Source organism: Manacus candei, unplaced genomic scaffold (assembly GCF_025592945.1).
Source record: "Manacus candei isolate 608988 ecotype Guabito, Panama unplaced genomic scaffold, ASM2559294v1 h1tg000326l, whole genome shotgun sequence".
NCBI lineage: Eukaryota > Metazoa > Chordata > Aves > Passeriformes > Pipridae > Manacus > Manacus candei.
In genome coordinates, this window is record NW_026138374.1 from 1 (window position 1) to 27,120 (window position 27,120).

General features: G+C 53.4%; 1 protein-coding gene across 1 annotated transcript; it reads left to right on the forward strand.

Annotated features, from left to right (window-relative positions):
- Window positions 1-710: 710 nt before the first annotated feature.
- LOC127465164 (collagen alpha-2(XI) chain-like) lies at window positions 711-27,120 on the forward strand (the record flags this gene model as incomplete). The annotated part of the gene is given in 18 exon segments (XM_051775660.1): window positions 711-764; window positions 1,703-1,811; window positions 4,448-4,501; window positions 4,624-4,677; window positions 6,413-6,466; window positions 8,396-8,449; window positions 8,542-8,649; window positions 11,776-11,829; window positions 11,949-12,002; window positions 12,912-13,019; window positions 13,679-13,732; window positions 13,981-14,016; window positions 15,336-15,389; window positions 17,336-17,409; window positions 17,411-17,559; window positions 18,596-18,708; window positions 22,289-22,552; window positions 27,004-27,120. Coding segments are annotated over 18 exon segments (1,564 nt in total), but the record flags the coding sequence as incomplete, so codon positions are not given.

Below are 27,120 nucleotides of genomic sequence, written 5' to 3' on the forward strand. Positions count from 1 at the left end.
TTGGGGGGTCTTGGGGGGATTTGGGGGGGTCCCAGGTGGAATTTTGGGGGGATTTGGGGTGTCCCAAGTGGGATTTGGGGGGTCCCAGGTGGGATTTTGGGTGTCCCAGGTGGAATTTTGGGTGTCCCAGGTGGAATTTGGGGAGTCCTAGTCTGGATTTTGGGGGGATTTGGAGGGTCCCTGATGGAATTTGGGGGGATCTGGGGGGTCCCAAGTGGGATTTGGGGGGTCCCAGGTGGGATTTGGGGGGTCCCTGATGGAACTTGGGGGGATTTGGGGGGGCCCAGGTGGGATTTGGGGGGTCCCAGGTGGAATTTTGGGGGGATTTGGGGTGTCCCAAGTGGGATTTGGGGGGTCCCAGGTGGGATTTGGGGGGTGCCTGATAAATTGGGGGGGGGATTTGGGGGGTCCCCGATGGATTTGGGGGGTCCCGGGTGGGATTTGGGGGTTCCTGGAAGGATTTGGGGGGGTCCCAGATGAAATTTTGGGGGTCCCAGGTGGGATTTGGGGGGGTTTGGGGGGTCCCAACCTGGATTTTGAGGGGATTTGGGGGGTCCCGGGGAGGGATTTGGGGGAAATTTGGGGGGTCCCTTGATGGGATTTTGGGGGTTCCCACCTGGAATTTGGGAGTTTTCCCTGGAATTTGGGGGTTCCCACCTGGAATTTGGGGGGTCTCCCCCCCTTCTCCCCCCTCCCCCTCCCTGTTCCAGGGCGATCCCGGTGAATCTGGAACTCCGGGAATCCCGGGAGAACCCGGAGTCAAGGTGAGTCCTTTGGGAAGAGATTCCCAAAATCCACCCCCGGGGGGGGGGAATCCCAAAAATTCGGGACCAAATCCCAAAACTTTGAGGCCAAATCCCGAAATTTGGGGCTGAATCCCAAAAATTCGGGACCAAATCCTGAACTTTGAGGCCAAATCCCAACAATTCAGCGCCAGATCCCCAAAATTTGTAGCCAAATCCCAAAATTTGGGGTCAAATCCTGAACTTTGGGGTTGAATCCCAAAATTTTAGGGCCAAATCCCAAACTTTGTGACCGAATTCCAAAAATTCGGGGCCAAATCCCCAATTTTGGGGCTGAATCCCAAAAATTCGTGGCTGAATCCTGAAAATTTGGGGCCAAATCCCAAAATTTTGTGGCCAAATCCCAAAATTTTGTGGCCAAATCCCAAAATTTTGGGGCCAGGTCCCAAAATTTCATGGTCAAATCCCAAAAATTCGGGGCCAAATCCCCAAATCTGTGGCCAAATCCCAAAAATTCGGGCCCAAATCCCAAAAATTCATGGCTGAATCCCAAAAATTCATGGTTGAATCCCAACATTTTGGGGCCAAAATCCCAAAAATTTGTGGCCAAACCCCAAAAATTCGTGGCCGAATCCCAAACTTTGGAGCCGAATCCCAAAATTTTCGGGCCGAATCCCAAAAATTCATGGTCAAACCCCAAAAATTTGGGGCCAAATCCCCAATTTTAGGGCCAAATCCCAAAAATTCATGGCCAAATTCCAAAACTTCAGGGCCAAATCCCCAAATCTGTGGCCAAATCCCAAAAATTCGGGGCCAAATCCCAAAATTTTGGGGAAGTTTGGGGTTGAATCCCAAAAATTCGGGGCCAAATCCCCAATTTGGGGGTCCGAATCCCCAATTTTGGGTCCGAATCCCGAATTTCTGACCCCGATCCCGTTTTTTTTTCCCCCCTTTTCCAGGGCCCTCGGGGGGGATCGGGGGGAAAAGGGCGAATCCGGAGCCTCCGGAGCCTCCGGACCCCCGGGAGGGAAAGGACCCCCCGGAGACGACGGCCCCAAAGGGAACCCCGTGAGGGCCAAATCCCGGGATTTGGGGGGGGGTTTGGGGGGATTTGGGAATTCCAGGGGTGGAAAAACCCCAAAATCCCGGGATTTGGGGGGGGTTTGGGGGGATTTGGGGGGATTTGGGAATTCCAGGGGTGGAAAAACCCCAAAATCCCGGGATTTGGGGGGGGTTTGGGGGGATTTGGGGGGATTTGGGAATTCCAGGGGGTGGAAAAACCCCAAAATCCCGGGATTTGGGGGGGGGTTTGGGGGGTTTTGGGGGGATTTGGGAATTCCAGGGGTGGAAAAACCCCAAAATCCCGGGATTTGGGGGGGGGTTTGGGGGGATTTGGGGGGATTTGGGAATTCCAGGGGTGGAAAAACCCCAAAATCCCGGGATTTGGGGGGGGTTTGGGGGGATTTGGGGGGATTTGGGAATTCCAGGGGTGGAAAAACCCCAAAATCCCGGGATTTGGGGGGGGTTTGGGGGGATTTGGGGGGATTTGGGAATTCCAGGGGTGGAAAAACCCCAAAATCCCGGGATTTGGGGGGGGTTTGGGGGGTTTTGGGGGGTCTGGGGGGGATTTTGGGGGGGATTTGGGAATTCCAGGGGGGATAAAAACCCCAAAATCCCTCAAAATCTCCCAAATCCTGGGATTTTGGAGGGGTTTGGGGGCATTTTGGGGGGATTTGGGGGGATTTTGGGGGGCTGGGTGGGATTTGGGGGGGATTTGGGAATTCCAGGGGTGGAAAAACTCCAAAATCCCGGGATTTGGGGGGGTTTGGGGGATTTTGGGGGGATTTTGGAGGGGTTTTGGGGGGATTTGGGGGGGATTTTGGAGGGGTTTTGGGGGTCTGGGTGGGATTTGGGGGGGTTTGGGAATTCCAGGGGGGATAAAAACCCCGAAATCCCGGGATTTGGGGGGGTTTGGGGGGATTTGGGGGGGGATTTTGGAGGGGTTTTGGGGGTCTGGGTGGGATTTGGGGGGGGTTGGGAATTCCAGGGGGTGGAAAAAACCCAAAATCCTGGGATTTGGGGGGGTTTTGGGGGGCATTTTGGGGGGATTTGGGGGGATTTTGGGGGTCTGGGTGGGATTTGGGGGGGATTTGGGAATTCCAGGGGTGGAAAAACCCCGAAATCCCGGGATTTGGGGGGGTTTGGGAATTCCAGGGGGGATAAAACCCCCAAAATATCGGGATTTTGGTAATTTTGAGGGATTTTGGGGGGGTTTGGGGGGATTTTGGGGGGATTTTGGGGGGATTTGGGGGGTCTGGGGGGGATTTTGGGGGGGGTTTGGAAATTCCAGGGGGTGGAAAAAACCCAAAATCCTGGGATTTGGGGGGGTTTTGGGGGGATTTTGGAGGGTTTTGGGGGGGATTTGGGAGTCTGGGAGGGATTTGGGGGGGATTTGGGAATTCCAGGGGTGGAAAAACCCCAAAATCCCGGGATTTGGGGGGGGGTTTGGGGGGTTTTGGGGGGTCTGGGGGGGATTTTGGGGGGGGATTTGGGAATTCCAGGGGGTGGAAAAACCCCAAAATCCCGGGATTTTGGTAATTTTGAGGGATTTTGGGGGGGTTTGGGGGGTTTTTCGGGGTCTGGGTGGGATTTGGGGGGGTTTGGGAATTCCAGGGGGGATAAAAACCCCGAAATCCCGGGATTTGGGGGGGTTTGGGGGGATTTTGGGGGGATTTTGGGGGGCTGGGTGGGATTTGGGGGGGATTTGGGAATTCCAGGGGTGGAAAAACCCCAAAATCCCGGGATTTGGGGGGGTTTGGGGGGATTTTGGGGGGATTTTGGAGGGGTTTGGGGGATTTGGGGGGGATTTTGGAGGGGTTTTGGGGGTCTGGGTGGGATTTGGGGGGGTTTGGGAATTCCAGGGGGGATAAAAGCCCCAAATTCCCTCAAAATCCCACAAAATCCCGGGATTTTGGGGGGGATTGGGGGCATTTTGTGGGGTCTGGATGGGATTTAGGGGGAATTTTGGGAGGTTTGATGGGATTTTTGGGAGGTTTGATGGGATTTTGGGGGGATTTTGGGGGAGTTTGGTGGAATTTTGGGGGGGTTGAAGGAATTTGGGGGGGGTTCGGTGGGATTTAGGGGTTCGGTGGGATTTAGGTGGGATTTTGGGTGGATTTGATGGAATTTGGGGAGATTTGATGGGATTTGGGGGAGTTTGATGGGATTTGGGGAGTTTGATGGGATTTTGGAGGATTTTGATGGGATTTTGGGGGGATTTATTGGGATTTTGGGGGGGGTATTTTGATGGGATTTTGGGAGGGTTTGGTGGAATATTAGGGGGGGTTGTGGGAATTTTGGGGGGGTTGGGGGGGGTTTCGGGGGGGTTTGGTGGGATTTTGGGGGGATTTGGGGGGATTTTGGGGAATTTTGATGGAATTTTGGGGGGATTTGGTGGGATTTTGGGGGGATTTTGGGGGGATTTTGGGGGGTTGGTGGAATTTGGGGGGGGTTGGGGGGATCTAGGGGGGATTTTGGGGGTCTTGGTGGGATTTTGGGGGGACTTTGATGGGATTTTGGGGGGATTTTGATGGGATTTTGGGGGGATATGATGGGATTTTGGGGGGATATGATGGGATTTTGGGATAAAACCCCCCCAAATCCCTCAAAACCCCCCAAATCCCGGGAATTTCCCCCCGTTTCAGGGTCCCGTGGGATTCCCGGGCGATCCCGGCCCCCCCGGAGAGATGGGACCGAGGGTGAGTGATCCCGGAATTCCGGAATTCCGGGATTTTTCCACTCCCACAGATGGAAATTTGGGATTTTGGGGTTTTTCTCCCGGAATTCCGGGGGGTGAATCCCGGGATTTGTGTTCCCGCAGGGCCAGGACGGAGCCAAAGGGGAGCGGGGGGAGGACGGAGAGCCCGGAGAGCCGGTGAGGGATCCCGGGAATGCCGGGAACGCCGGGAATGCCGGGAACGGCGGCGGCGCCAGGCGGGGGGATTTGGGGGATCCCGGTCTTTGGGAATGTTGGGATTTGATTCCTTGGGAATTTTGGGATCCCGATCTTTGGGAATGTTGGGATTTGATTCCTTGGGAATTTTGGGATCCCAGGGCTCGGGAATTTTGGGATCCCCCTACTTGGGAATTTTGGGATCCCAAGTTTTGGGAATTTTGGGATCCCAGGGCTCGGGAATTTTGGGATCCCATAACTTGGGAATTTTGGGATCACGAGCCTTGGGAATTTTGGGATCCCGTAGTTTGGGAATGTTGGGATCTTGCTAATTGGGAAGGTTGGGATTTGATTCCTTGGGAATTTTGGGATCCCAATCTTTGGGAAGGTTGGGATCACGAGCCTTGGGAATTTTGGGATCCCCTGCTTAGGAATTTTGGGATCGCAGTGCTTGGGAATTTTGGGATCCCAGGGCTCGGGAATTTTGGGATCCCCCTACTTGGGAATTTTGGGATGACGAGCCTTGGGAATTTTGGGATCCCGTAGTTTGAGAATGTTGGGATCTTGCTAATTGGGAAGGTTGGGATTTGATTCCTTGGGAATGTTGGGATCCCAATCTTTGGGAATGTTGGGATACGAGCCTTAGGAATTTTGGGATCCCCTGCTTAGGAATTTTGGGATCGCAGTGCTTGGGAATTTGGGGATCCCAGGGCTCGGGAATTTTGGGATCCCGATCTTTGGGAATGTTGGGATCCCATAACTTGGGAATTTTGGGATGACGAGCCTTGGGAATTTTGGGATCCTGATCTTTGGGAATGTTGGGATCTTGCTAATTGGGAAGGTTGGGATTTGATTCCTTGGGAATTTTGGGATCCCAATCTTTGGGAATGTTGGGATCACGAGCCTTGGGAATTTTGGGATCCCCTGCTTAGGAATTTTGGGATCGCAGTGCTTGGGAATTTTGGGATCCCAGGGCTCGGGAATTTTGGGATCCCCCTACTTGGGAATTTTGGGATCACGAGCCTTGGGAATTTTGGGATCCTGATCTTTGGGAATGTTGGGATCTTGCTAATTGGGAAGGTTGGGATTTGATTCCTTGGGAATTTTGGGATCCCAATCTTTGGGAATGTTGGGATCACGAGCCTTGGGAATTTTGGGATCCCCTGCTTAGGAATTTTGGGATCGCAGTGCTTGGGAATTTTGGGATCCCAGGGCTCGGGAATTTTGGGATCCCGATCTTTGGGAATGTTGGGATTTGATTCCTTGGGACTGTTGGGATTTGATTCCTCGGGAATTTCTGGATCTCTCTACTTGGGATGGTTGGAATTTGATTCCTTGGGAATGTTGGGATTTGTTTCCTTGGGAATTTCGGGATTTGATTCCTTGGGAATGTTGGGATTTGATTCCTTTGTAATTTCTGGATCTCTCTACTTGGGAATTTCGGGATTTGATTCCTTGGGAATGTTGGAATTTGATTCCTTGGGAATGCTGGAATTTGATTCCTTGGGAATGTTGGGATTTGATTCTTTGGGAATGTTGGGATTTGTTTCCTTGGGAATGTTGGGATTTGATGCTTTTGTTGGGATTGGATTCCTTGGGAATGTCGGGGCTCTGCTGACGGGGAATCCCGGGATGTGTGGGGTCCTTGGGCTCCGGCCCCCTCCGGAATTTTGGGAATGCCTCCCTGATCCCCGCTCCCTCCCCTCCCCCCCCTCAGGGCTCTCCGGGTCCCACGGGCGAGAACGGACCCCCCGGACCCCTCGGGAAGCGGGTGAGACACCGGGAATGCCGGAGCCCAGATCCCTCCTCTGGGATCCCAAATCCCTCCTCTGGGATCCCAAATCCCTCCTCTGGGATCCCAGATCCCCCTGAGATCCCGGATCCCTCTCCCTGGAATCCCAAATCCCCCTGAGATCCCAGATTTCTCCCTCCCAGGATCCCATTTCCATCCCAGATCCCATTTCCTCCCCCCTGGAATTCTGATCCCTCCCCTTGGAATCCCAGACTACCCCCGGATCCCATTTCCATCCCAGATCCCTCTGGAATCCCAGATCCCTCCCCCTGGAATTCTGATCCCTCCCCCTGGAATCCCCGACTCCCCCGGATCCCATTTCCATCCCAGATCCCATTTCCATCCAGATCCCTCCCCCTGGAATTCTGATCCCGCCCCCTGGACTCCCAGATCCCCCAGGATCCCAGATTTCCTCCCCCCCAATCCCAGATCTCTCCTGGGATCCCAGATCCCTCCCCTCGGATCCCAGATTTCCCCCAAGATCCCAAATCCCTCCCCCAGGATCCCAAATCCCTTCCCCTGAGATCCCGGATCCACCCCCTCCCCCACACCAGACCCTCCCCCCCCCTCGATCCCAGATCCTCCCCTCCCCCCATCCCAAATCCCCCTGGGATCCCAAATCCCTCCCCCCCCTTCCCAGATCCCTCTTTCCCCCCTCCCCATCCCCCAGGATTCCAGATCCCTTCCCCCCCCCCTTCCCAGATCCTTCTGGAATCCCAAATCCCTCCCTGGGATCCCAGATCCCCCAGGATCCCAGATTTCCTCCCCCCCCAATCCCAGATCTCTCCTGGGATCCCAGATCCCTCCCCTTGGATCCCAGATCTCCCCCCCTCCCCCCCCCCCAATCCCAGATCCCTCTGGAATCCCAGCTCCCTCCCCCCCAATCCCAGATTTCCCTCCCCCCCCAATCCCAGATTTCCCTCCCTGGGATCCCAAATCCCTCCCCCTGGAATTCCAGCCCCCCCTGGATCCCATTTCCATCCCAGATCCCTCTGGAATCCCAGATTTCCCTCCCCCCCAATCCCAGATCCCTCTTTCCCCCCAATCCCAGATCCCCCCCAGGATCCCAGATCCCCCCTCCACAATCTCCCTGGGATCCCAGATTTCCCTCCCCCAAATCCCCGATCCCTCCCCCTGGAATTCCAACCCCCCCAGGATCCCATTTCCATCCCAGATCCCATTTCCATCCCAGATCCCTCCCCCTGGAATTCTGATCCCTCCCTCTGGAATTCTGATCCCTCCTCTTGGACTCCCAGACTCCTCCAGGATCCCATTTCCATCCCAGATCCCTCTGGAATCCCAGATCCCTCCCCCTGGAATTCTGATCCCTCCCCCTGGACTCCCAGACTCCCCCCAGATCCCATTTCCATCCCAGATCCCTCTGGAATCCCAGATCCCCTCCCTCTGGAATTCTGATCCCTCCTCTTGGACTCCCAGACTCCCCCAGGATCCCATTTCCATCCCAGATCCCTCTGGAATTCTGATCCCTCCCCTCGGAATCCCAGACTGCCCCAGGATCCCATTTCCATCCCAGATCCCATTTCCATCCCAGATCCCTCCCTCTGGAATTCTGATCCCTCCCCTTGGAATCCCAGACTCCCCCAGGATCCTATTTCCATCCCAGATCCCATTTCCACCCCAGATCCCTCCCCCTGGAATCCCAGATCCCTCCCCCTGGAATTCTGATCCCTCCCCCTGGACTCCCAGATTCCCCCAGGATCCCATTTCCATCCCAGATCCCATTTCCATCCCAGATCCCTCTGGAATCCCAGATCCCTCCCCCCCAGTCCCAGATTTCCCTTCCCCCCAATCCCAGATTTCCCTCCCCCTGGATCCCAAACCCCCCTGGGATCCCATTTCCACCCCGTGTCCCTCCGGAATCCCTCCTGATCCGGGTGTTTTCCGCAGGGTCCGGCCGGATCGCGCGGCCCCGAGGGGCGCCAGGGCGAGAAGGGGGCCAAGGTGGGCGATCCCAGATTATCCCAGATTATCCAGGATGATCCCAGAGGATCCCAGGGATCCGTTGGATCACCCCCGGGCCGCTGTTCCCGCAGGGAGAACCCGGAGCCGGCGGCGCTCCCGGGAAAACGGGGCCGGTGGGAGCGCAGGGAGCGCCCGGAAAAACGGGACCCGACGGGCTCAGGGGGCTGCCGGGAGCCGTGGTGAGCCCCAAATCCTGGGATTGGGAGCCCAAAATCCTGGGATTGGGAGCCCAAAATCCTGGGATTGGGAGCCTGAAATAATGGGATTGGGAGCCCGAAATCCAGGGATTGGGAGCCCAAAATCCAGGGATTGGGAACCCAAAATCCAGGGATTGGGAGCCTGAAATAATGGGATTGGGAGCCCAAAATCCAGGGATTGGGAGACAAAAATATTAGGATTGGGAGCCCAAAATATTGGGATTGGGAGCCCCAAATACCAGGATTGGGAGCCCAAAATCCAGGGATTGGGAGCCTGAAATAATGGGATTGGGAGCCCAAAATCCAGGGATTGGGAGCCCAAAATCCAGGGATTGGGAACCCAAAATCCAGGGATTGGGAGGCTGAAATAATGGGATTGGGAAACCAAAATACCGGGATTGGGAGACAAAAATATTAGGATTGGGAGCCCAAAATCCAGGGATTGGGAGCCCAAAATCCAGGGATTGGGAGCCCAAAATACCGGGATTGGGAGGCTGAAATAACGGGATTGGGAGCCTGAAATAATGGGATTGGGAGCCCCAAATAATGGGATTGGGAGCCCCAAATACCGGGATTGGGAGGCTGAAATCCAGGGATTGGGAGCCCAAAATCCAGGGATTGGGAGCCTGAAATACTGGGATTGGGAGCCCCAAATACTGGGATTGGGAGGCTGAAATAATGGGATTGGGAGTCTGAAATACCAGGATTGGGAGCCTGAAATACCAGGATTAGGAGCCCAAAATCCAGGGATTGGGAGCCCAAAATACCGGGATTGGGAGGCTGAAATACCGGGATTGGGAGACAAAAATATTGGGAGTGAGAGCCCAAAATATTGGGATTGGGGGCACAAAAATATCGGGATTGGGAGCCCAAAATACCAGGACAGGGAGCCCGAAATACCAGGATTGGGAGGCCCAAATCCAGGGATTGGGAGCCTGAAATAATGGGATTGGGAGCCTGAAATACCAGGATTGGGAGCCCCAAATACCAGGATTGGGAGGCTGAAATAATGGGATTGGGAGGCTGAAATACTGGGACTGGGAGCCCAAAATCCAGGGATTGGGAGCCCAAAATCCAGGGATTGGGAGACTGAAATATTGGGATTGGGAGCTCAAAATCCAGGGATTGGGAGGCTGAAATACCGGGATTGGGAGACAAAAATATTGGGAGTGAGAGCCCAAAATATTGGGATTGGGGGCACAAAAATATCAGGGATTGGGAGCACAAAATACTGGGATTGGGAGCCCGAAATACTGGGATTGGGAGTCTGAAATACTGGGATCAGAACCCCCAAATCCTGGGATTGACACCCCAAAATCCTGGGATCAGAACCCCCAAATCCTGGGATCAGGACCCCCAAATCTTGGGATCGAGACCCCCCCAAATCCCAGGACTGAGACCCCCAAAATCCCGGGATCAGAACCCCCAAATCTTGGGAACAGAACCCCCAAATCCCAGGATCAGACCCCCCAAATCTTGGGAACAGAACCCCCAAATCCCAGGATCAGAACCCCCAAATCCTGGGAATAGAACCCCCAAATCCCAGGATTGAGACCCCCAAAATCCTGGGATCCGAACCCCCAAAATCCTGGGATCAGAACCCCCAAATCCTGGGATTGACACCCCAAAATCCTGGGATCAGAACCCCCAAATCTTGGGATTGAGACCCCCAAATCCCAGGATGGAGACATCAAAATCCCAGGATTGGGACCCCCAAATCTTGGGATCGAGACCCCCCAAAATCCCAGGATTGAGACCCCCAAATTCTGGGATCAGAACCTCCAAATCTTGGGAATAGAACCCCCAAATCCCAGGATCAGGACCCCCAAATCTTGGGATTGAGACCCCCAAATCCCAGGATGGAGACCCCCAAAATCCCGGGATCAGGACACCCAAATCCTGGGATCAGAACCCCCCAAATCCCAGGATCAGAACCCCCCAAAATCCCATCATTGAGACCCCCAAATCCTGGGATTGACACCCCCAAATCCTGGGATCAGAATCCCCAAATCCCGGGATTGAGACCCTCAAAATCCCATCATTGAGACCCCCAAATCTTGGGATTTGGACCCCCAAATCCCAGGATGGAGACATCAAAATCCTGGGATCTGAACCCCAAAATCCTGGGACTGAGACCCCCAAAATCCCAGGACTGAGACCCCCAAAATCTCGGGATCAGAACCCCCAAATCCCAGGATCAGGACCCCCCAAATCTTGGGATTGAGACCCCCAAATCCCAGGATGGAGACATCAAAATCCCAGGATTGGGACCCCCAAATCTTGGGATCGAGACCCTCCAAAATCCCATCATTGAGACCCCCAAATTCTGGGATCAGAACCCCCAAATCCCAGGATCAGGACCCGCAAATCTTGGGATCGAGACCCCCCCAAATCCCAGGACTGAGACCCCCAAAATCCCGGGATCAGAACCCCCAAATCTTGGGAACAGAACCCCCAAATCCCAGGATCAGAACCCCCAAATCCTGGGAATAGAACCCCCAAATCCCAGGATTGAGACCCCCAAAATCCTGGGATCAGAACCCCCAAAATCCTGGGATCAGAACCCCCAAATCCTGGGATCAGAACCCCCAAATCCTGGGAATAGAACCCCCAAATCCCAGGATTGAGACCCCCAAAATCCTGGGATCAGAACCCCCAAAATCCTGGGATCAGAACCCCCAAATCCTGGGATCAGAACCCCCAAATCCTGGGAATAGAACCCCCAAATCCCAGGATTGAGACCCCCAAAATCCTGGGATCCGAACCCCCAAAATCCTGGGATCAGAACCCCCAAATCCTGGGATTGACACCCCAAAATCCTGGGATCAGAACCCCCAAATCTTGGGATTGAGACCCCCAAATCCCAGGATGGAGACATCAAAATCCCAGGATTGGGACCCCCAAATCTTGGGATCGAGACCCCCCAAAATCCCAGGATTGAGACCCCCAAATTCTGGGATCAGAACCCCCAAATCCCAGGATCAGGACCCCCAAATCTTGGGATCGAGACCCCCCAAAATCCCAGGATTGAGACCCCCAAAATCCTGGGATCAGAATCCCCAAAATCCTGGGATCAGAACCCCCAAATCCCACTTTTTTCCCCCCCAGGGAGAACAAGGAAAACCGGGAATGCGGGGCCAGGCGGGACCCCCCGGACCGGTGGTGAGAGAGACCCCAAAAATGGGGAGAGACCCCCCAAAAATGGGGAGAGACCCCCCAAAAATGGGGAGAGACCCCCCCCGGATCCCCCTCCCCCCAAAATTCCGTGGGTGATTCCGCAGGGACCCCCCGGAATTCCCGGACTCCGCGGGGACGCCGGAGCCAAAGGGGAGAAGGTGAGATGGGGGGGACAAAACCCCCCAAATCCCCCCCAAATCCACCCAAATCCACCCAAATCCCTTCAAATCCCTCCAAAATCTCCCAAATCCACCCCAAATCCACCCAAAATTGCCCCCAAATCCACCCAAAATTCCCTCAAATCCATCCAAAATTGCCCCAAATCCACCTAAATCCCCCCCAAATCCATCCAATCCACCCCAAATTCCCTCAAATCCACCCAAAATTGCCCCCAAAATCCCCCCAAAATTCCCCCAAATCTCCCAAATCCAGCCCAGATTCACCCAAATCCCCCCCAAATTGCCCCAAATATCACCTCAAAATCCACCCAAATCCCCCCAAATCCACCCAGACGCTCCCAAATCCCCCCCAAATCCCCCCCAAACCCCTCTGTGACCCCCCCAAATTTTGGGGTGTCCCCCCCCAGGGTCACCCCGGGCTCATTGGACTGCTGGGCCCCCCAAACCTCCCCAAACCCCCCCAAATCCCCCTCAGATCCCCCCCAAACCCCCCCAAATCCCCCTCAAATCCCCCCAAATCCCCCCTAAACCCTCCCTTGACCCCCCTGAGACCCCAAATTCCCCCTCAAATCCCCTCAAATGGCCCCCAACTCCCCCCCAAACTCCTCCAAATCCCCCCCAGACCCCTCTCTGACCCCCCCCCCCCAAATTTTGGGGTCCCCCCCAGGGTCACCCCGGGCTCATTGGACTGCTGGGCCCCCCCAAACCCCCTCAAACCCCCCCCCAATCCCCCCCAAACCCCCTGAAATCCCCCCCAAATCCCCCCCAAATCCCCCCCAAACCCCCTCAAATCCCCCTCAAATCCCCCCCAAATCCCCCCCAGACCCTTTCAAATCCCCCCCAGACCCCCCTGTGACCCCCCCCCCCAAATTTTGGGGTCCCCCCCAGGGTCACCCCGGGCTCATTGGACTGCTGGGCCCCCCCGGCGAGCAGGGGGACAAAGGGGAGCGGGGCCTGCCCGGCCCCCCCGGGGCCACCGGGACCAAGGGGGACACGGTGAGGGGGGCTGGGGGGGCTTGGGGGGGTTTGGAGGGGGATTTGGGGGGGATTTTGGGGGGGATTTTGGGGGGATTTGGGGGGATTTGGGGGAACTTGGAGGGGATTTGGGGGGGATTGGGGGGATTTGGGGGGGATTTGGGGGGATTTGGGGGGGTTTGGGGGGGATTTGGGGGGATTTGGGGGGGATTGGGGGGGTTTGGGGGGGATTTGGATGGGATTTGGGGGGATTTGGGGGAACTTGGAGGGGATTTGGGGGGGATTTGGGGGGGTTTGGGGGGGATTTGAGGGGAATTGGGGGGGATTTGAGGGGGATCTGAGGGGATTTGGGGGGGATTGGGGGGGTTGTGGGGGATTTGTGGGGGTTGGGGGGTCAAAAGGGGGAGATTTGGGGGGATTTGAGGGGTCAAAGGGGGGATTTGGGGTGGATTTGGGGAGGATTTGGGGCAGATTTGGGGGAGTTTTGGGGGGATTTGGGGGGATTTGGGGGAGTTTTGGGGGGATTTGGGGGGGGATTTGGGGACTTTTGGGGCAGATTTGGGGGGATTTGGGGCAGATTTGAGGCATTTTGGGGTGTCCCGAGGTGGGTTTTGGGGGGATTTGTTACTGATTATTTTTGGGGGGGTCTCTCTCTCTCTCCCCCCCTTTTCCCCCCCCAGGGAATTCCAGGAGCATCGGGACCCCTCGGCCCCTCCGGCCCCCCCGGACACCCCGTGAGTGCCCCCCCAAAATTCCCCCCCCCCCCCCAAAATATTTGAGGGAGGGGGTTTTGTGTCCCCCAAATTTTCTCCTCCCCTCCCTCTGGATTTTGGGTTATTTAGTTTATTTAATTTAATTTATTTAATTTTAATTAATTTAATTTTAATTTATTTAATTTTAATTAATTTAATTTTAATTAATTTAATTTTAATTAATTTAATTTTATTTAATTTAATCCCGATTTTTTTTTTGTTCCCTGCAGGGTCCGGCCGGACCCAAAGGAGCCAAAGGAGCCATGGTGGGAACCCCCCCCCCCAAAAAAAAAACCCCCAAAACCCCCTCAAAACACCCCAAAACTTCCCCAAAAACTCCCCAAAAAAACCCCTAAAAAAACCCCAAACACCCCCCTCAAAAACAACCCAAAACCCCCTCAAAAAAACCCCCAAAACCCCTCAAAACACCCCAAAACTTCCCCAAAAAACCCTAAAAACACCCCAAACCCCCCCCCAAAAAAAAAAATCCAAAAAACCTTCAAAACCCCCCAAAACTTCCCCAAAAACTCCCCCAAAAAGCCCTAAAAACACCCCAACCCCCCAAAAAAAAACCCCCCCAAAAAAACCCCCCCAAAAACCCCTCAAAACACCCCAAAACTTCCCCAAAAACTCCCCAAAAACCCCTAAAAAAACCCCAAACACCCCCCCTCAAAACCAACCCAAAACCCCTCAAAACCCCCCAAAACTTCCCCAAAAACTCCCCAAAAAACCCCTAAAAAAACCCCAAACACCCCCCTCAAAAACAACCCAAAACCCCCTCAAAAAAACCCCCAAAACCCCTCAAAACACCCCAAAACTTCCCCAAAAACTCCTCCAAAAACCCCTAAAAACACCCCAACCCCCCCCCCAAAAAAACCCCCCAAAAAAAAACCCCCCAAAAACCCCTCAAAACACCCCAAAACTTCCCCAAAAACTCCTCCAAAAAACCCTAAAAACACCCCAACCCCCCCCCCCAAAAAAACCCCCCAAAACCCCTCAAAACACCCCAAAACACCCGAAATCTCCCCTCAACCCCTTCCCTGAAAAGCCCCCAAACCCTCCCAGGACCCCCCAAATCCCTTCAATCCCCCCCCAACCCCCCCAAAACCCCCCAAAATCCCCCCCAAATCCCCCCAAAGCTCCAAACCCCCCCCCCAAAAAAAACCCCCCAAGCCTCTCCAGAACCCCAAAATCTCCCCAACCCCCCCCCAAATCTCCCCCATATTTGCCTCAAATCCCCCCAACCCCCCCCAAATCCCCCCCAAATCCCCCCCAAATTCCCCCAAAGCTCCAACCCCCCCCAAAAAAACCCCCCAAATCCCCCCAAATCCCCCCCAAATCCCCCCCAAACCCCCCCAAATCCCCCCCAAATCCCCCCCAAACCCCCCCAAATCCCCCCCAAATCCCCCAAAATCCCCCTCAAATCCCCCCAAATCCCCCCAAATCCCCCCAAATCCCCCCCAAATCCCCCCCAAACCCCCCCAAATCCCCCCCAAATCCCCCCAAATCCCCCCCAAACCCCCCCAAACCCCCCAAATCCCCCCCAAATCCCCCCCGTGACCCCCCCAAAATTGTTCCCCCCCAGGGCCAGGCCGGACCCAAAGGGCAGAGGGGACCCCCCGGACCCCCCGGACACCCCGTGAGGGGATTTGGGGGGATTTAGGGGGATTTGGGGGGTTTTGGGGGGATTTGGGGGGATTTTGGGGGGATTTGGGGTGGATTTGAGGGATTTGGAGGGATTTGGGGAGGACCTTGGGGAATTTGGGGGGGATTTGGGGGGGTTTTGAGGGGGATTTGGGGGGAATTTGGGGGGGGATTTGGGAGGATTTGAGGGAGATTTTGGGAGGATTTGGGAGGTTTTGGGGGGATTTTGGGGGGATTTGAGGGATTTGGGGGAATTTGAGGGGGATTTTGGGGGAATTTGGGGGGATTTTGGGGGGATTTGGGGGGGATTTGGGGGGATTTGGGGGAGATTTTGGGAGGATTTGGGAGGTTTGGGGGGGATTTGGGGGGATTTTGGGGGGGATTTGGGGGGATTTGGGGGGATTTGAGGGGGATTTGGGGGGGATTTGGGGGAATTTGAGGGCGATTTTGGGGGGATTTGGGGGGATTTGGGGGGGATTTGGGGGGGATTTGGGGGGATTTGGGGGGCATTTGGGGGGCTCTGGGGGGGATTTGGGGGGTCCTAGGGAGGTTTTGGAGGGTCCCTGATGGGATTTGGGTGGTCCCAGATGGAATTTTGAGGGTCCCAGGTGGGATCTGGGGAGTCTCAAGTGGATTTTGGGGGGTCCCAGATGGGATTTTGGGGGTCTCTGATGGGAATTGGGGATTCCCAGATGGGATTTGGGTGAGTTTTGGTGGATTTGGGGTGAATTTCGGTGAATTTTGATGGATTTTTGGGGGGTCCCAGGTGGGATTTTGGGTGAGTTTTGGTGGATTTTGGGTGAATTTTGGTGGATTTGGGGGTCCCAGGTGGGATTTGGGGATTCCCAGAGGGGATTTGGGGTGAGTTTTGGTGGATTTTGGGTGAATTTCAGTGAATTTTGCTGGATTTGGGGGGTGTTTGGGGGTCCCAGATGGGATTTTGGGTGAATTTTGGTGGATTTGGGGTGAATTTCAGTGAATTTTGGTGGATTTGGGGGGTCCCAGGTGGGATTTTGGGTGAGTTTTGTTGGATTTGGGGTGAATTTGGGTGAATTTTGCTGGATTTGGGGGGTCCCAGGTGGGATTTTGGGTGAGTTTTGGTGGATTTTGGGTGAATTTTGGTGGATTTGGGGGGTCCCAGGTGGAATCTGGGGGGTCCCAGATGGGATTTTGGGTGAGTTTTGGTGGATTTTGGGTGAATTTCGGTGGATTTTGGGTGGATTTTGGTGAATTTTGGTGAATTTTGGTGGATTTGGGGGTCCCAGGTGGGATTTGGGGATTCCCAGAGGGGATTTTGGGTGAGTTTTGGTGGATTTTGGGTGAATTTCAGTGAATTTTGCTGGATTTGGGGGGTGTTTGGGGGTCCCAGATGGGATTTGGGGTGAATTTCGGTGGATTTGGGGTGAATTTCAGTGAATTTTGCTGGATTTTGGGGGTTCCAGGTGGGATTTTGGGTGAGTTTTGGTGGATTTGGGGTGAATTTGGGTGAATTTTGGTGGATTTGGGGGGTCCCAGGTGGGATTTTGGGGGTCCCAGATGGATTTTGGGTGAGTTTTGGTGGATTTTGGGTGAATTTTGGTGGATTTTGGGTGGATTTTGGTGAATTTTGGTGGATTTTGGGGGTGTTTGGGGGGTCTCTGGTGGGATTTGGGGGGTCCCAGATGGAATTTGGGTGAGTTTTGGTGGATTTTGGGTGAATTTCGGTGGATTTGGGGTGAATTTGGGTGAATTTTGCTGGATTTGGGGGGTCGCAGGTGGGATTTTGGGTGAATTTCAGTGAATTTTGCTGGATTTTGGGGGTGTTTGGGGGGGTCCAGGTGGGATTTGGGGGGTCCCAGATGGGATTTTGGGTGAGTTTTGTTGGATTTTGGGGTGAATTTCGGTGAATTTTTGTGCATTTTGGGGGTTCCTGACGAATTTTTTGGGGTCTTTCCCCCCCAGGGCCCCCCCGGGGAGGTGATCCAGCCCCTCCCCCTGCAGATTCCCAAGAAATCCAAGCGCTCCGCGGAGGATTTTTGGGAACTGGGGGGGCCCGGGGGGGGTCCTGAGCTCCCTGAATTCCATGAAAAGGGAGCTGGAGCGGCTCCGGAATCCCGAGGGATCCCGGGAACACCCGGCCAGGACCTGCCGGGACCTGCGGCTCGCGCACCCCGAACTGCCCGACGGTGGGACCCCCGAAATGGGGGGGGGGGGCAAAAAATGGGGGGTTGGAGGCGAAAAATGGGGGGTTGGAGGTGAAAAATGAGATTTTTGGGGTCAAAAATGGGGTAAAAATGGGGGGTTGGAGGTAAAAAATGGGGGGTTGGGGGAGAAAAATGAGATTTTTGGGGTCGAAAATGGGGTAAAAATGGACTTTGGAGGTGAAAAATGGGGGGTTGGAGGCGAAAAATGAGATTTTGGGGGCCTAAAAATGGGGGGTTGGAGGTGAAAAATGGGGGTTTGGGGGAGAAAAATGGGGATTTGGAGCCTAAAAATGAGATTTTTGGAGCCTAAAAATGAGATTTTTGGAGCCTAAAAATGGGGGTTGGAGGCAAAAAATGAGGCTTTAGACAACAATTGGGGTTTGGATCCCAAAAATCGAGGTTTGGATCCCAAAAACTTGGGATTTGCTCCCAAAAATCAGGGTTTGGATCCCAAAAAATGGGGTTGGATCCCAAAAATCGAGGTTTGGATGGCAAAAAACTTGGGATTTGCTCCCAAAAACCAGGATTTGGATCCCAAAAATCGAGGTTTGGATCCCAAAAAATGGGGTTTGGATCCCAAAAACTTGGGATTTGATCCCAAAAATCAGGGTTTGGATCCCAAAAATCAGGGTTTGGATCCCAAAAATTGAGGTTTGGATCCCAAAAACTTGGGATTTGATCCCAAAAATCAGGGTTTGGATCCCAAAAATCAAGGTTTTGATCCCAAAAATCGAGGTTTGCTCCCAAAAACTTGGGATTTGCTCCCAAAAATCGAGATTTGGATCCCAAAAAACAGGGTTTGATCCCTAAAAATGGGGTTTGATCCCAAAAAACGGGGTTTGGATCCCAAAAACTTGGGATTTGCTCCCAAAAATCAAGATTTGGATCCCCAAAACAGGGTTTGGATCCCAAAAAAATGGGATTTTGCTCCCCAAAATCAGGGATTTGTCCCCAAAAGGGGGGTTTGGGCCCCTCCCGGGGGTCGCTCCGGGCGCTGATCCCGCTTTTCCGCCTGCAGGGGAATATTGGATCGACCCCAACCAGGGCTGTGCCCGCGATTCCTTCCGCGTCTTCTGCAACTTCACGGCCGGGGGGGAGACCTGCCTCTTCCCGGCCCCGCAATTCCGGGAGGTGACGGAATCTGGGAATTCCCGGGGGGCCCAAAGAGTGGCATCCCCGAATTCCCCATTTGTGGGGGCCCAAAATTCCCAAGGGTTGGGATCCCGGCGTTCCCAAAGAGTGGGATCCCCAGAATTCCCAATTTGTGGGGGCCCAAAATTCCCAAGGGTTGGGATCCCGACGTTCCCAAAGAGTGGGATCCCCAGAATTCCCAATTTGTGGGATTCCCAACATTTCCAGGGATTGGGATCCCGAAACTCCCAAGGGTTGGGATCCCAACATTCCCAAGGAGCAGAGTCCCAACATTCCCAATTTGCAGGATTCCCCAGTTCCCAATCTGTGGGATCCCGACGTTCCCAAAGAGTGGGATCCCAACATTCCCAAGGGTTGGAGATCCCGACTTTCCCAGGGAAAGAGATCCCCCGGAATTCCCAGTTTGTGGGATCCCAACATTCCCAAGCAGTGGGATCCCGAAATTCCTAATTAACGGGATCCCAAAATTCCCGAGGAGTGAGATCCCAACATTCCCAAAGAGTGGGATCCCAACATTCCTGAAGAGTGGGATCCCAACATTCCCAAGAAGTGGGATCCTGACATTCCCAAACAATGGGATCCCAACATTCCCAAGGAACGAGGTCCTGACATTCCCAATTAGTGGGATTCCCAAATTCCCAAGGAGTGGGGTCCCAACATTCCCAAGGAAAGGGATCCCCAGAATTCCCAATTTGTGGGATCCCAACATTCCCAAGGGTTGGGATCCCGACGTTCCCAATTTGTGAGATCCCCAGAATTCCCAATTTGTGGGATCCCAACATTCCCAAGGAACAGAGTCCCAGAGTTCCCGAATCGTGGGATCCCCGAATTCCTGATTTGTGGGATCCCAACATTCCCAAGGGTTGGGATCCCAACACTCCCAGGGAAAGAGATCCCCCAGAATTCCCTATTTATGGAATCCCAACATTCCCAAGGAATGGGGTCCCGATGTTCCCAATTAGTGGGATTCCCAACATTCCCGAAGAGTGGGATCCCAACATTCCCAAGGAATGGGGTCCTGACCCTCCCAATTAGTGGGATTCCCAACATTCCCAAACAATGTGATCCCAACATTCCCAAGGAATGGGGTCCTGACGTTCTCAATTTGCAGGATTCCCGAATTCCCAATTAGTGGGATCCCAACATTCCCCATTAACAGGATCCCAGAATTCCCAAGGGTCGGGATCCCAACTTTCCCAGGGAAAGAGATCCCCCAGAATTCCCAAAGAGTGGGATTTCAACATTCCTGAGGGATTAGACCCCAAAATTCCCGAGGAATGGAATCCCAGAATTCCCAAGGGTTGGGATCCCAGAATTCCCAAGGGTTGGGATCCCAGAATTCCCAAGGAAAGAGATCCCCAGAATTCCCAATCATCAGGATCCCAGAATTCCCAAACAATGGGATCCCAACATTCCTGATCAGTGGGATCCCAACATTCCCAAGGAATGGGATCCCAACATTCCCGATCAGTGGGATCCCAACATTCCCAAGGAATGGGATCCCAACATTCCCCATCAACAGGATCCCAGAATTCCCAAGGAAAGAGATCCCCAGAATTCCCAATCATCGGGATCCCAGAATTCCCAAACAATGGGATCCCAACATTCCCAATTTGTGGAATTCCAACATTCCCAAGGAATGGGATCCCACCATTCCCAAGGAAAGAGATCCCCAGAATTCCCGATTATCAGGATCCCAGAATTCCCAAGGATTGGGATCCCAAAATTCCCAAGGAATGGGATCCCAACATTCCCCATTAACGGGATCCCAGAATTCCCAAGGAAAGAGATCCCCAGAATTCCCGATCATCAGGATCCCAGAATTCCCGAGGGTTGGGATCCCGACATTCCCAAGGAATTCCGGGAATATTCCCTGACTGCTCTCCCGGTTTTCCAGGTGCCGCTGGATCCGGAGGCGGCTCCGCCCCCCCCGCGCTGGTTCAGCCAATCCCGGGCTGGGAAACGGGTGAGGATCCCAAGGGAATTCCCGCTTTTTTCCCGGGGTTTTTTCCCTGGTTTTCCCCAGTTTATCCCAATTTTCCCCATTTTTTCCGATTTTCCCCAGATTTTTCCCATTTTTTCCCAGATTTTTCCCATTTTTTCCCAGATTTTTCCCATTTTTTCCCAGATTTTTCCCAGATTTTCCCCCATTTTTTCCCTGGTTTTTCCCCATTTTTTCCCAGATTTTTCCCATTTTTTCCCAGATTTTTCCCAGATTTTCCCCCTGTTTTTTCCCCGTTTTTTTCCCAGGATTTTCCCAGGTTTTTCCCCGATTTTTCCCATTTTTTCCCCATTTTTTCCCATTTTTTCCCAGATTTTCCCCCATTTTTTCCCTGGTTTTTCCCCATTTTTTCCCAGATTTCCCCCCATTTTTTCCCAGATTTTTCCCAGATTTTCCCCCTGTTTTTTCCCCGTTTTTTTCCCAGGATTTTCCCAGGTTTTTCCCCGATTTTTCCCATTTTTTCCCCATTTTTTCCCAGATTTTTCCCAGATTTTCCCCCGTTTTTTCCCTGGTTTTTCCCCGTTTTTTCCCAGATTTTCCCCCATTTTTTCCCCTGGATTTTCCCCATTTTTCCCTGGTTTTACCCGTTTTTTCCAGATTTTTCTACATTTTTTCCCCATTTTTTCCCAGATTTTCCCCATTTCCCCCCATTCCCCCCCATTTTCCCCATTTTTCCCCGTTTTTGCCCCATTTTTTCCTCATTTTTTCCCCATTTCCCCCCATTTTTTCCCAAATTTTTCCCAGATTTTTCCCAGGATTTCCCCCATTTTCCCCCCATTTTTTCCTCATTTTTCCCCATTTTTTCCTCATTTTTTCCCCATTTTTCCCCATTTTTTCCCCATTTTTCCCCAGATTTTCCCCCATTTTCCCCCAATTTTTTCCCCATTTTCCCCCCATTTTCCCCCCAATTTTTTCCCCATTTTCCCCCCATTTTTTCCTCATTTTTTCCCCATTTCCCCCCATTTTTTCCCAAATTTTTCCCAGATTTTTCCCAGGATTTCCCCCATTTTCCCCCCATTTTTTCCTCATTTTTCCCCATTTTTTCCCCATTTTTTCCCCATTTTTCCCCAGATTTTCCCCCATTTTTCCCCAGATTTTCCCCCATTTTCCCCATTTTCCCCCCATTTCCCCCCATTCCCCCCCATTTTCCCCATTTTTCCCTGTTTTTGCCCCATTTTTTCCTCATTTTTTCCCCATTTCCCCCCATTTTTTCCCAAATTTTTCCCAGATTTTTCCCAGATTTTCCCCCATTTTCCCCCCATTTTTTCCTCATTTTCCCCCAATTTTTTCCCCATTTTCCCCCCATTTTTCCCCAATTTTTCCCCCATTTTCCCCCCATTTTTTCCTCATTTTTTCCCCATTTTCCCCCATTTTTTCCCTGTTTTTTCCCAGATTTTTCCCAGGATTTTCCGCATTTTCCCCCCAATTTTTTCCCCATTTCCCCCCCATTTCCCCCCCATTTTCCCCCCATTTTCCCCCCATTTTCCCCCCATTTTCCCCCCATTTTTTCCCAGATTTTCCCCCATCCCCCCCAATTTTCCCACGTTTTTCCCGCAGTTTTCCTACGTGGATTCCGCGGGGCGGCCGCTCCGGGTGGTCCAGGTGACCTTCCTGAGGCTCCTCAGCACCTCCGGCCGCCAGAGCCTCGCGATCCGCTGCCTCCGGAACACCGGGAATAACGCCGGGAATACCGGGAATAACGACGGGAATAATGGGAAAAACGGGAATACCGGGAAAACCGGGAATTCCGGGAGGCTGCGGCTGCTGGGAGCCAACGAGGAGGAGCTGCCGGGAGCACACGGAGACGAAGAGGGATGCGGGGTGGGGAAAATTGGGATTCTGGAAGGGGGGAAAATGGGATTTGGGGGTGGGAAATGGGATTTGAGGGGGAATTCCAAGGGGTGGGGAAAATTGGGATTCTGGAAGGGGAAAAATGGGATTTGGGGGTGGGAAATGGGATTGGGGGGATCCAGGGGTGGGGAAAAATTGGGATTCTGGAAGGGGGGAAAAATGGGATTTGGGGGAATTCCAGGGGTGGGGAAAATTGGGATTCTGGAAGGGGGGAAAATGGGATTTGGGGGTGGGAAATGGGATTTGAGGGGGAATTCCAAGGGGTGGGGAAAATTGGGATTCTGGAAGGGGGGAAAATGGGATTTGGGGGGAAAAGGGGGGGGGAAAATTGGGATTCTGGAAGGGGGGGAAAATGGGATTTGGGGGTGGGAAATGGGATTTGAGGGGGAGTGGGAAAAGGGGGATTCTGGAAGGGGGGGAAAATGGGATTTGGGGGAATTCCAGGGGTGGGGAAAATTGGGATTCTGGAAGGGGGGAAAAATGGGATTTGGGGGTGGGAAATGGGATTTGAGGGGGAATTCCAAGGGGTGGGGAAAATTGGGATTCTGGAAGGGGGAAAATGGGATTTGGGGGTGGGAAATGGGATTGGGGGGATCCAGGGGTGGGGAAAATTGGGATTCTGGAAGGGGGAAAATGGGATTTGGGGGTGGGAAATGGGATTGGGGGGATCCAGGGGTGGGGAAAATTGGGATTCTGGAAGGGGGGAAAAATGGGATTTGGGGGTGGGAAATGGGATTTGAGGGGGAATTCCAAGGGGTGGGGAAAATTGGGATTCTGGAAGGGGGGAAAATGGGATTTGGGGGGAAAAGGGGGGGGGGAAATTGGGATTCTGGAAGGGGGAAAATGGGATTTGGGGGTGGGAAATGGGATTGGGGGGATCCAGGGGTGGGGAAAATTGGGATTCTGGAAGGGGGGAAAAATGGGATTTGGGGGAATTCCAGGGGTGGGGAAAATTGGGATTCTGGAAGGGGGGAAAAATGGGATTTGGGGGTGGGAAATGGGATTTGAGGGGGAATTCCAAGGGGTGGGGAAAATTGGGATTCTGGAAGGGGGAAAATGGGATTTGGGGGGAAAATGGGATTTGAGGGGGAGTGGGAAAAGGGGGATTCTGGAAGGGGGGGGAAATGGGATTTGGGGGTGGGAAATGGGATTTGGGGGGAATTCCAGGGGTGGGGAAAATTGGGATTCTGGAAGGGGAAAATGGGATTTGGGGGTGGGAAATGGGATTTGAGGGGGAATTCCAAGGGGTGGGGAAAATTGGGATTCTGGAAGGGGGGAAAAATGGGATTTGGGGGAATTCCAAGGGGTGGGGAAAATTGGGATTCTGGAAGGGGGGAAAAATGGGATTTGGGGGAATTCCAGGGGTGGGGAAAATTGGGATTCTGGAAGGGGGAAAAAATGGGATTTGGGGGGAAAAGAGGGTGGGAAATGGGATTTGAGGGGGAGTGGGAAAAGGGGGATTCTGGAAGGGGGGGGAAATGGGATTTGGGGGTGGGAAATGGGATTTGGGGGGAATTCCAGGGGTGGGGAAAATTGGGATTCTGGAAGGGGAAAATGGGATTTGGGGGTGGGAAATGGGATTTGAGGGGGAATTCCAAGGGGTGGGGAAAATTGGGATTCTGGAAGGGGGGAAAAATGGGATTTGGGGGAATTCCAAGGGGTGGGGAAAATTGGGATTCTGGAAGGGGGGAAAAATGGGATTTGGGGGAATTCCAGGGGTGGGGAAAATTGGGATTCTGGAAGGGGGAAAAAATGGGATTTGGGGGGAAAAGAGGGTGGGAAATGGGATTTGAGGGGGAGTGGGAAAAGGGGGATTCTGGAGGGGGGAAAATGGGATTTGGGAGATCCAGGGGTGGGGAAAATTGGGATTCTGGAAGGGGGGAAAATGGGATTTGGGGGGAAAAGGGGGGGGGGGAAATTGGGATTCTGGAAGGGGGAAAATGGGATTTGGGGGTGGGAAATGGGATTTGAGGGGGAGTGGGAAAAGGGGGATTCTGGAAGGGGGGGAAAATGGGATTTGGGGGTGGGAAATGGGATTTGGGGGGAATTCCAGGGGTGGGGAAAATTGGGATTCTGGAAGGGGGAAAAATGGGATTTGGGGGTGGGAAATGGGATTGGGGGGATCCAGGGGTGGGGAAAATTGGGATTCTGGAAGGGGAAAAATGGGATTTGGGGGGAATTCCAGGAGGTGGGAAATGGGATTTGGGGGTGGAAATGGGATTAGGGGGATCCAGGGGTGGGGAAAAATTGGGATTCTGGAAGGGGGGAAAAATGGGATTTGGGGGGAATTCCAGGAGGTGGGAAATGGGATTTGGGGGAAAAAGGGATTTGGGAGATCCAGGGGGTGGGAAAAATTGGGATTCTGGAAGGGGGGGAAAAATGGGATTTGAGGAGAATTCCAGAGGGGGGGAAATGGGATTTGGGGGAAAAGGGGGTGGGAAAAGGGATTTGGGGGATCCAGGAGTGGGGAAAGGGGGATTCTGGAGGGGGGGAAAAATGGGATTTGGGGGGAGAATTCCAGGGGGTGGGAAATGGGATTTGGGGGAGAATTCCAGGGGTGGGGAAAATTGGGATTCTGGAAGGGGGAAAAATGGGATTTGGGGGGAAAAGGGGGTGGGAAATGGGATTTGAGGGGGAGTGGGAAAAGGGGGATTCTGGAGGGGGGGAAAATGGGTTTTGGGATGGGAAAAGGGATTTGGGGGGAAAGGGATAGGAGGGAATTCCAGGGGGTGGGAAATGGGATTTGGGAGGAATTCCAGGGGGTCGGAAAAGGGGAATTCAGAGGGTGGGAAGTGGGATTTGGGGGATCCAGAGGGTGGAAAAATGGGATTTAGGGGAATTCCAGGGAGTGGGAAAAGGGAGATTCCAGAGGGGGGGGAAAATGGGATTTGGGGGGAATTCCAGGGGTGGGGAAAATTGGGATTCTGGAAGGGGGGAAAATGGGATTTGGGGGTGGGAAATGGGATTTGAGGGGGAGTGGGAAAAGGGGGATTCTGGAAGGGGGGGAAAATGGGATTTGGGGGTGGGAAATGGGATTTGAGGGGGAGTGGGAAAAGGGGGATTCTGGAGGGGGGGAAAATGGGTTTTGGGATGGGAAAAGGGATTTGGGGGGAAAGGGATAGGAGGGAATTCCAGGGGGTGGGAAATGGGATTTGGGAGGAATTCCAGGGGGTCGGAAAAGGGGAATTCAGAGGGTGGGAAGTGGGATTTGGGGGATCCAGAGGGTGGAAAAATGGGATTTAGGGGAATTCCAGGGAGTGGGAAAAGGGAGATTCCAGAGGGGGGGGGAAATGGGATTTGGGGGGAATTCCAGGGGTGGGGAAAATTGGGATTCTGGAAGGGGAGAAAATGGGATTTGGGGGGAATTCCAGGGCGTGGGAAAAGGGATTTGGGGGAGAATTCCAAGGAGTGGGAAAAGGAATCTAGAGGGTGGGAAAAAGGGGATTCCAGAGGGTGGGAAATGGGATTTGGGGGGAAAAGGGATTTGGGAGAATTCCAGGGAGTGGGAAAAGGGGGATTCCGGAGGGGGGGAGGGGGAAGGGATTTGGGGGATCCAGGGGGTGGGAAATGGGGCTGGGGGGGATCCAGGGATATCCAGGGGGATCCCGGCTGGATTTGAGGTTTCCCTGGATGGATTTTGGGGTTTCCCTGGATATATTTGGGGTTTCCCTGGATAAATTTGGGATATTCCAGTTGGATTTTGAGGATTTCCTGGATATATTTGGGATCTCCCGGCTGGATTTTGGGATCTCCTGATTGGATTTGGGGTTTCCCTGGATAAATTTGGGATATCCTGACTGGATTTGGGGATCTCCTGGCTGGATTTTGGGGTTTCCCTGGATGGATTTGGGGTTTCCCTGGATATATTTGGGGAATTTGAGGTTTTCCCGGCTGGATTTTGGGATATTCCAGTTGGATTTTGAGGATTCCCTGGATATATTTGGGATCTCCCGGCTGGATTTTGGGATCTCCTGATTGGATTTTGGGTTTCCCTGGATATATTTGGGATATCCCGGCTGGATTTTGGGATCTCCTGGCTGGATTTTGGGGTTTCCCTGGATAAATTTGGGATATTCCAGCTGGATTTGGGGATCTCCTGGCTGGATTTTGGGGTTTCCCCTGGATGGATTTGGGGTTTCCCTGGATATATTTGGGGAATTTGAGGTTTTCCCGGCTGGATTTTGGGATATTCCAGTTGGATTTTGGGTTTCCCTGGATAAATTTGGGATCTCCCGGGTGGATTTTGGGATATTCCAGCCGGATTTTGGGTTTCCCTGGATATATTTGGGGTTTCCCTGGATAAATTTGGGATCTCCCGGCTGGATTTTGGGTTTCCCTGGATAAATTTGGGATCTCCCGGCTGGATTTTGGGATGGGGCTCCCCCCTCACCCCCCCCTTTTCCCGTTTTTTTTCCCCGCAGTCCCGGACCCTCCTGGAGCTGCGGCCGGAGCAGCTCCCGATCCAGGATTTCCGGCTGGAATTTCCCGGCGGGAATTCCCGGCGGCTCCAGGTGGGGCCCGTCTGTTTCCTGGGATAA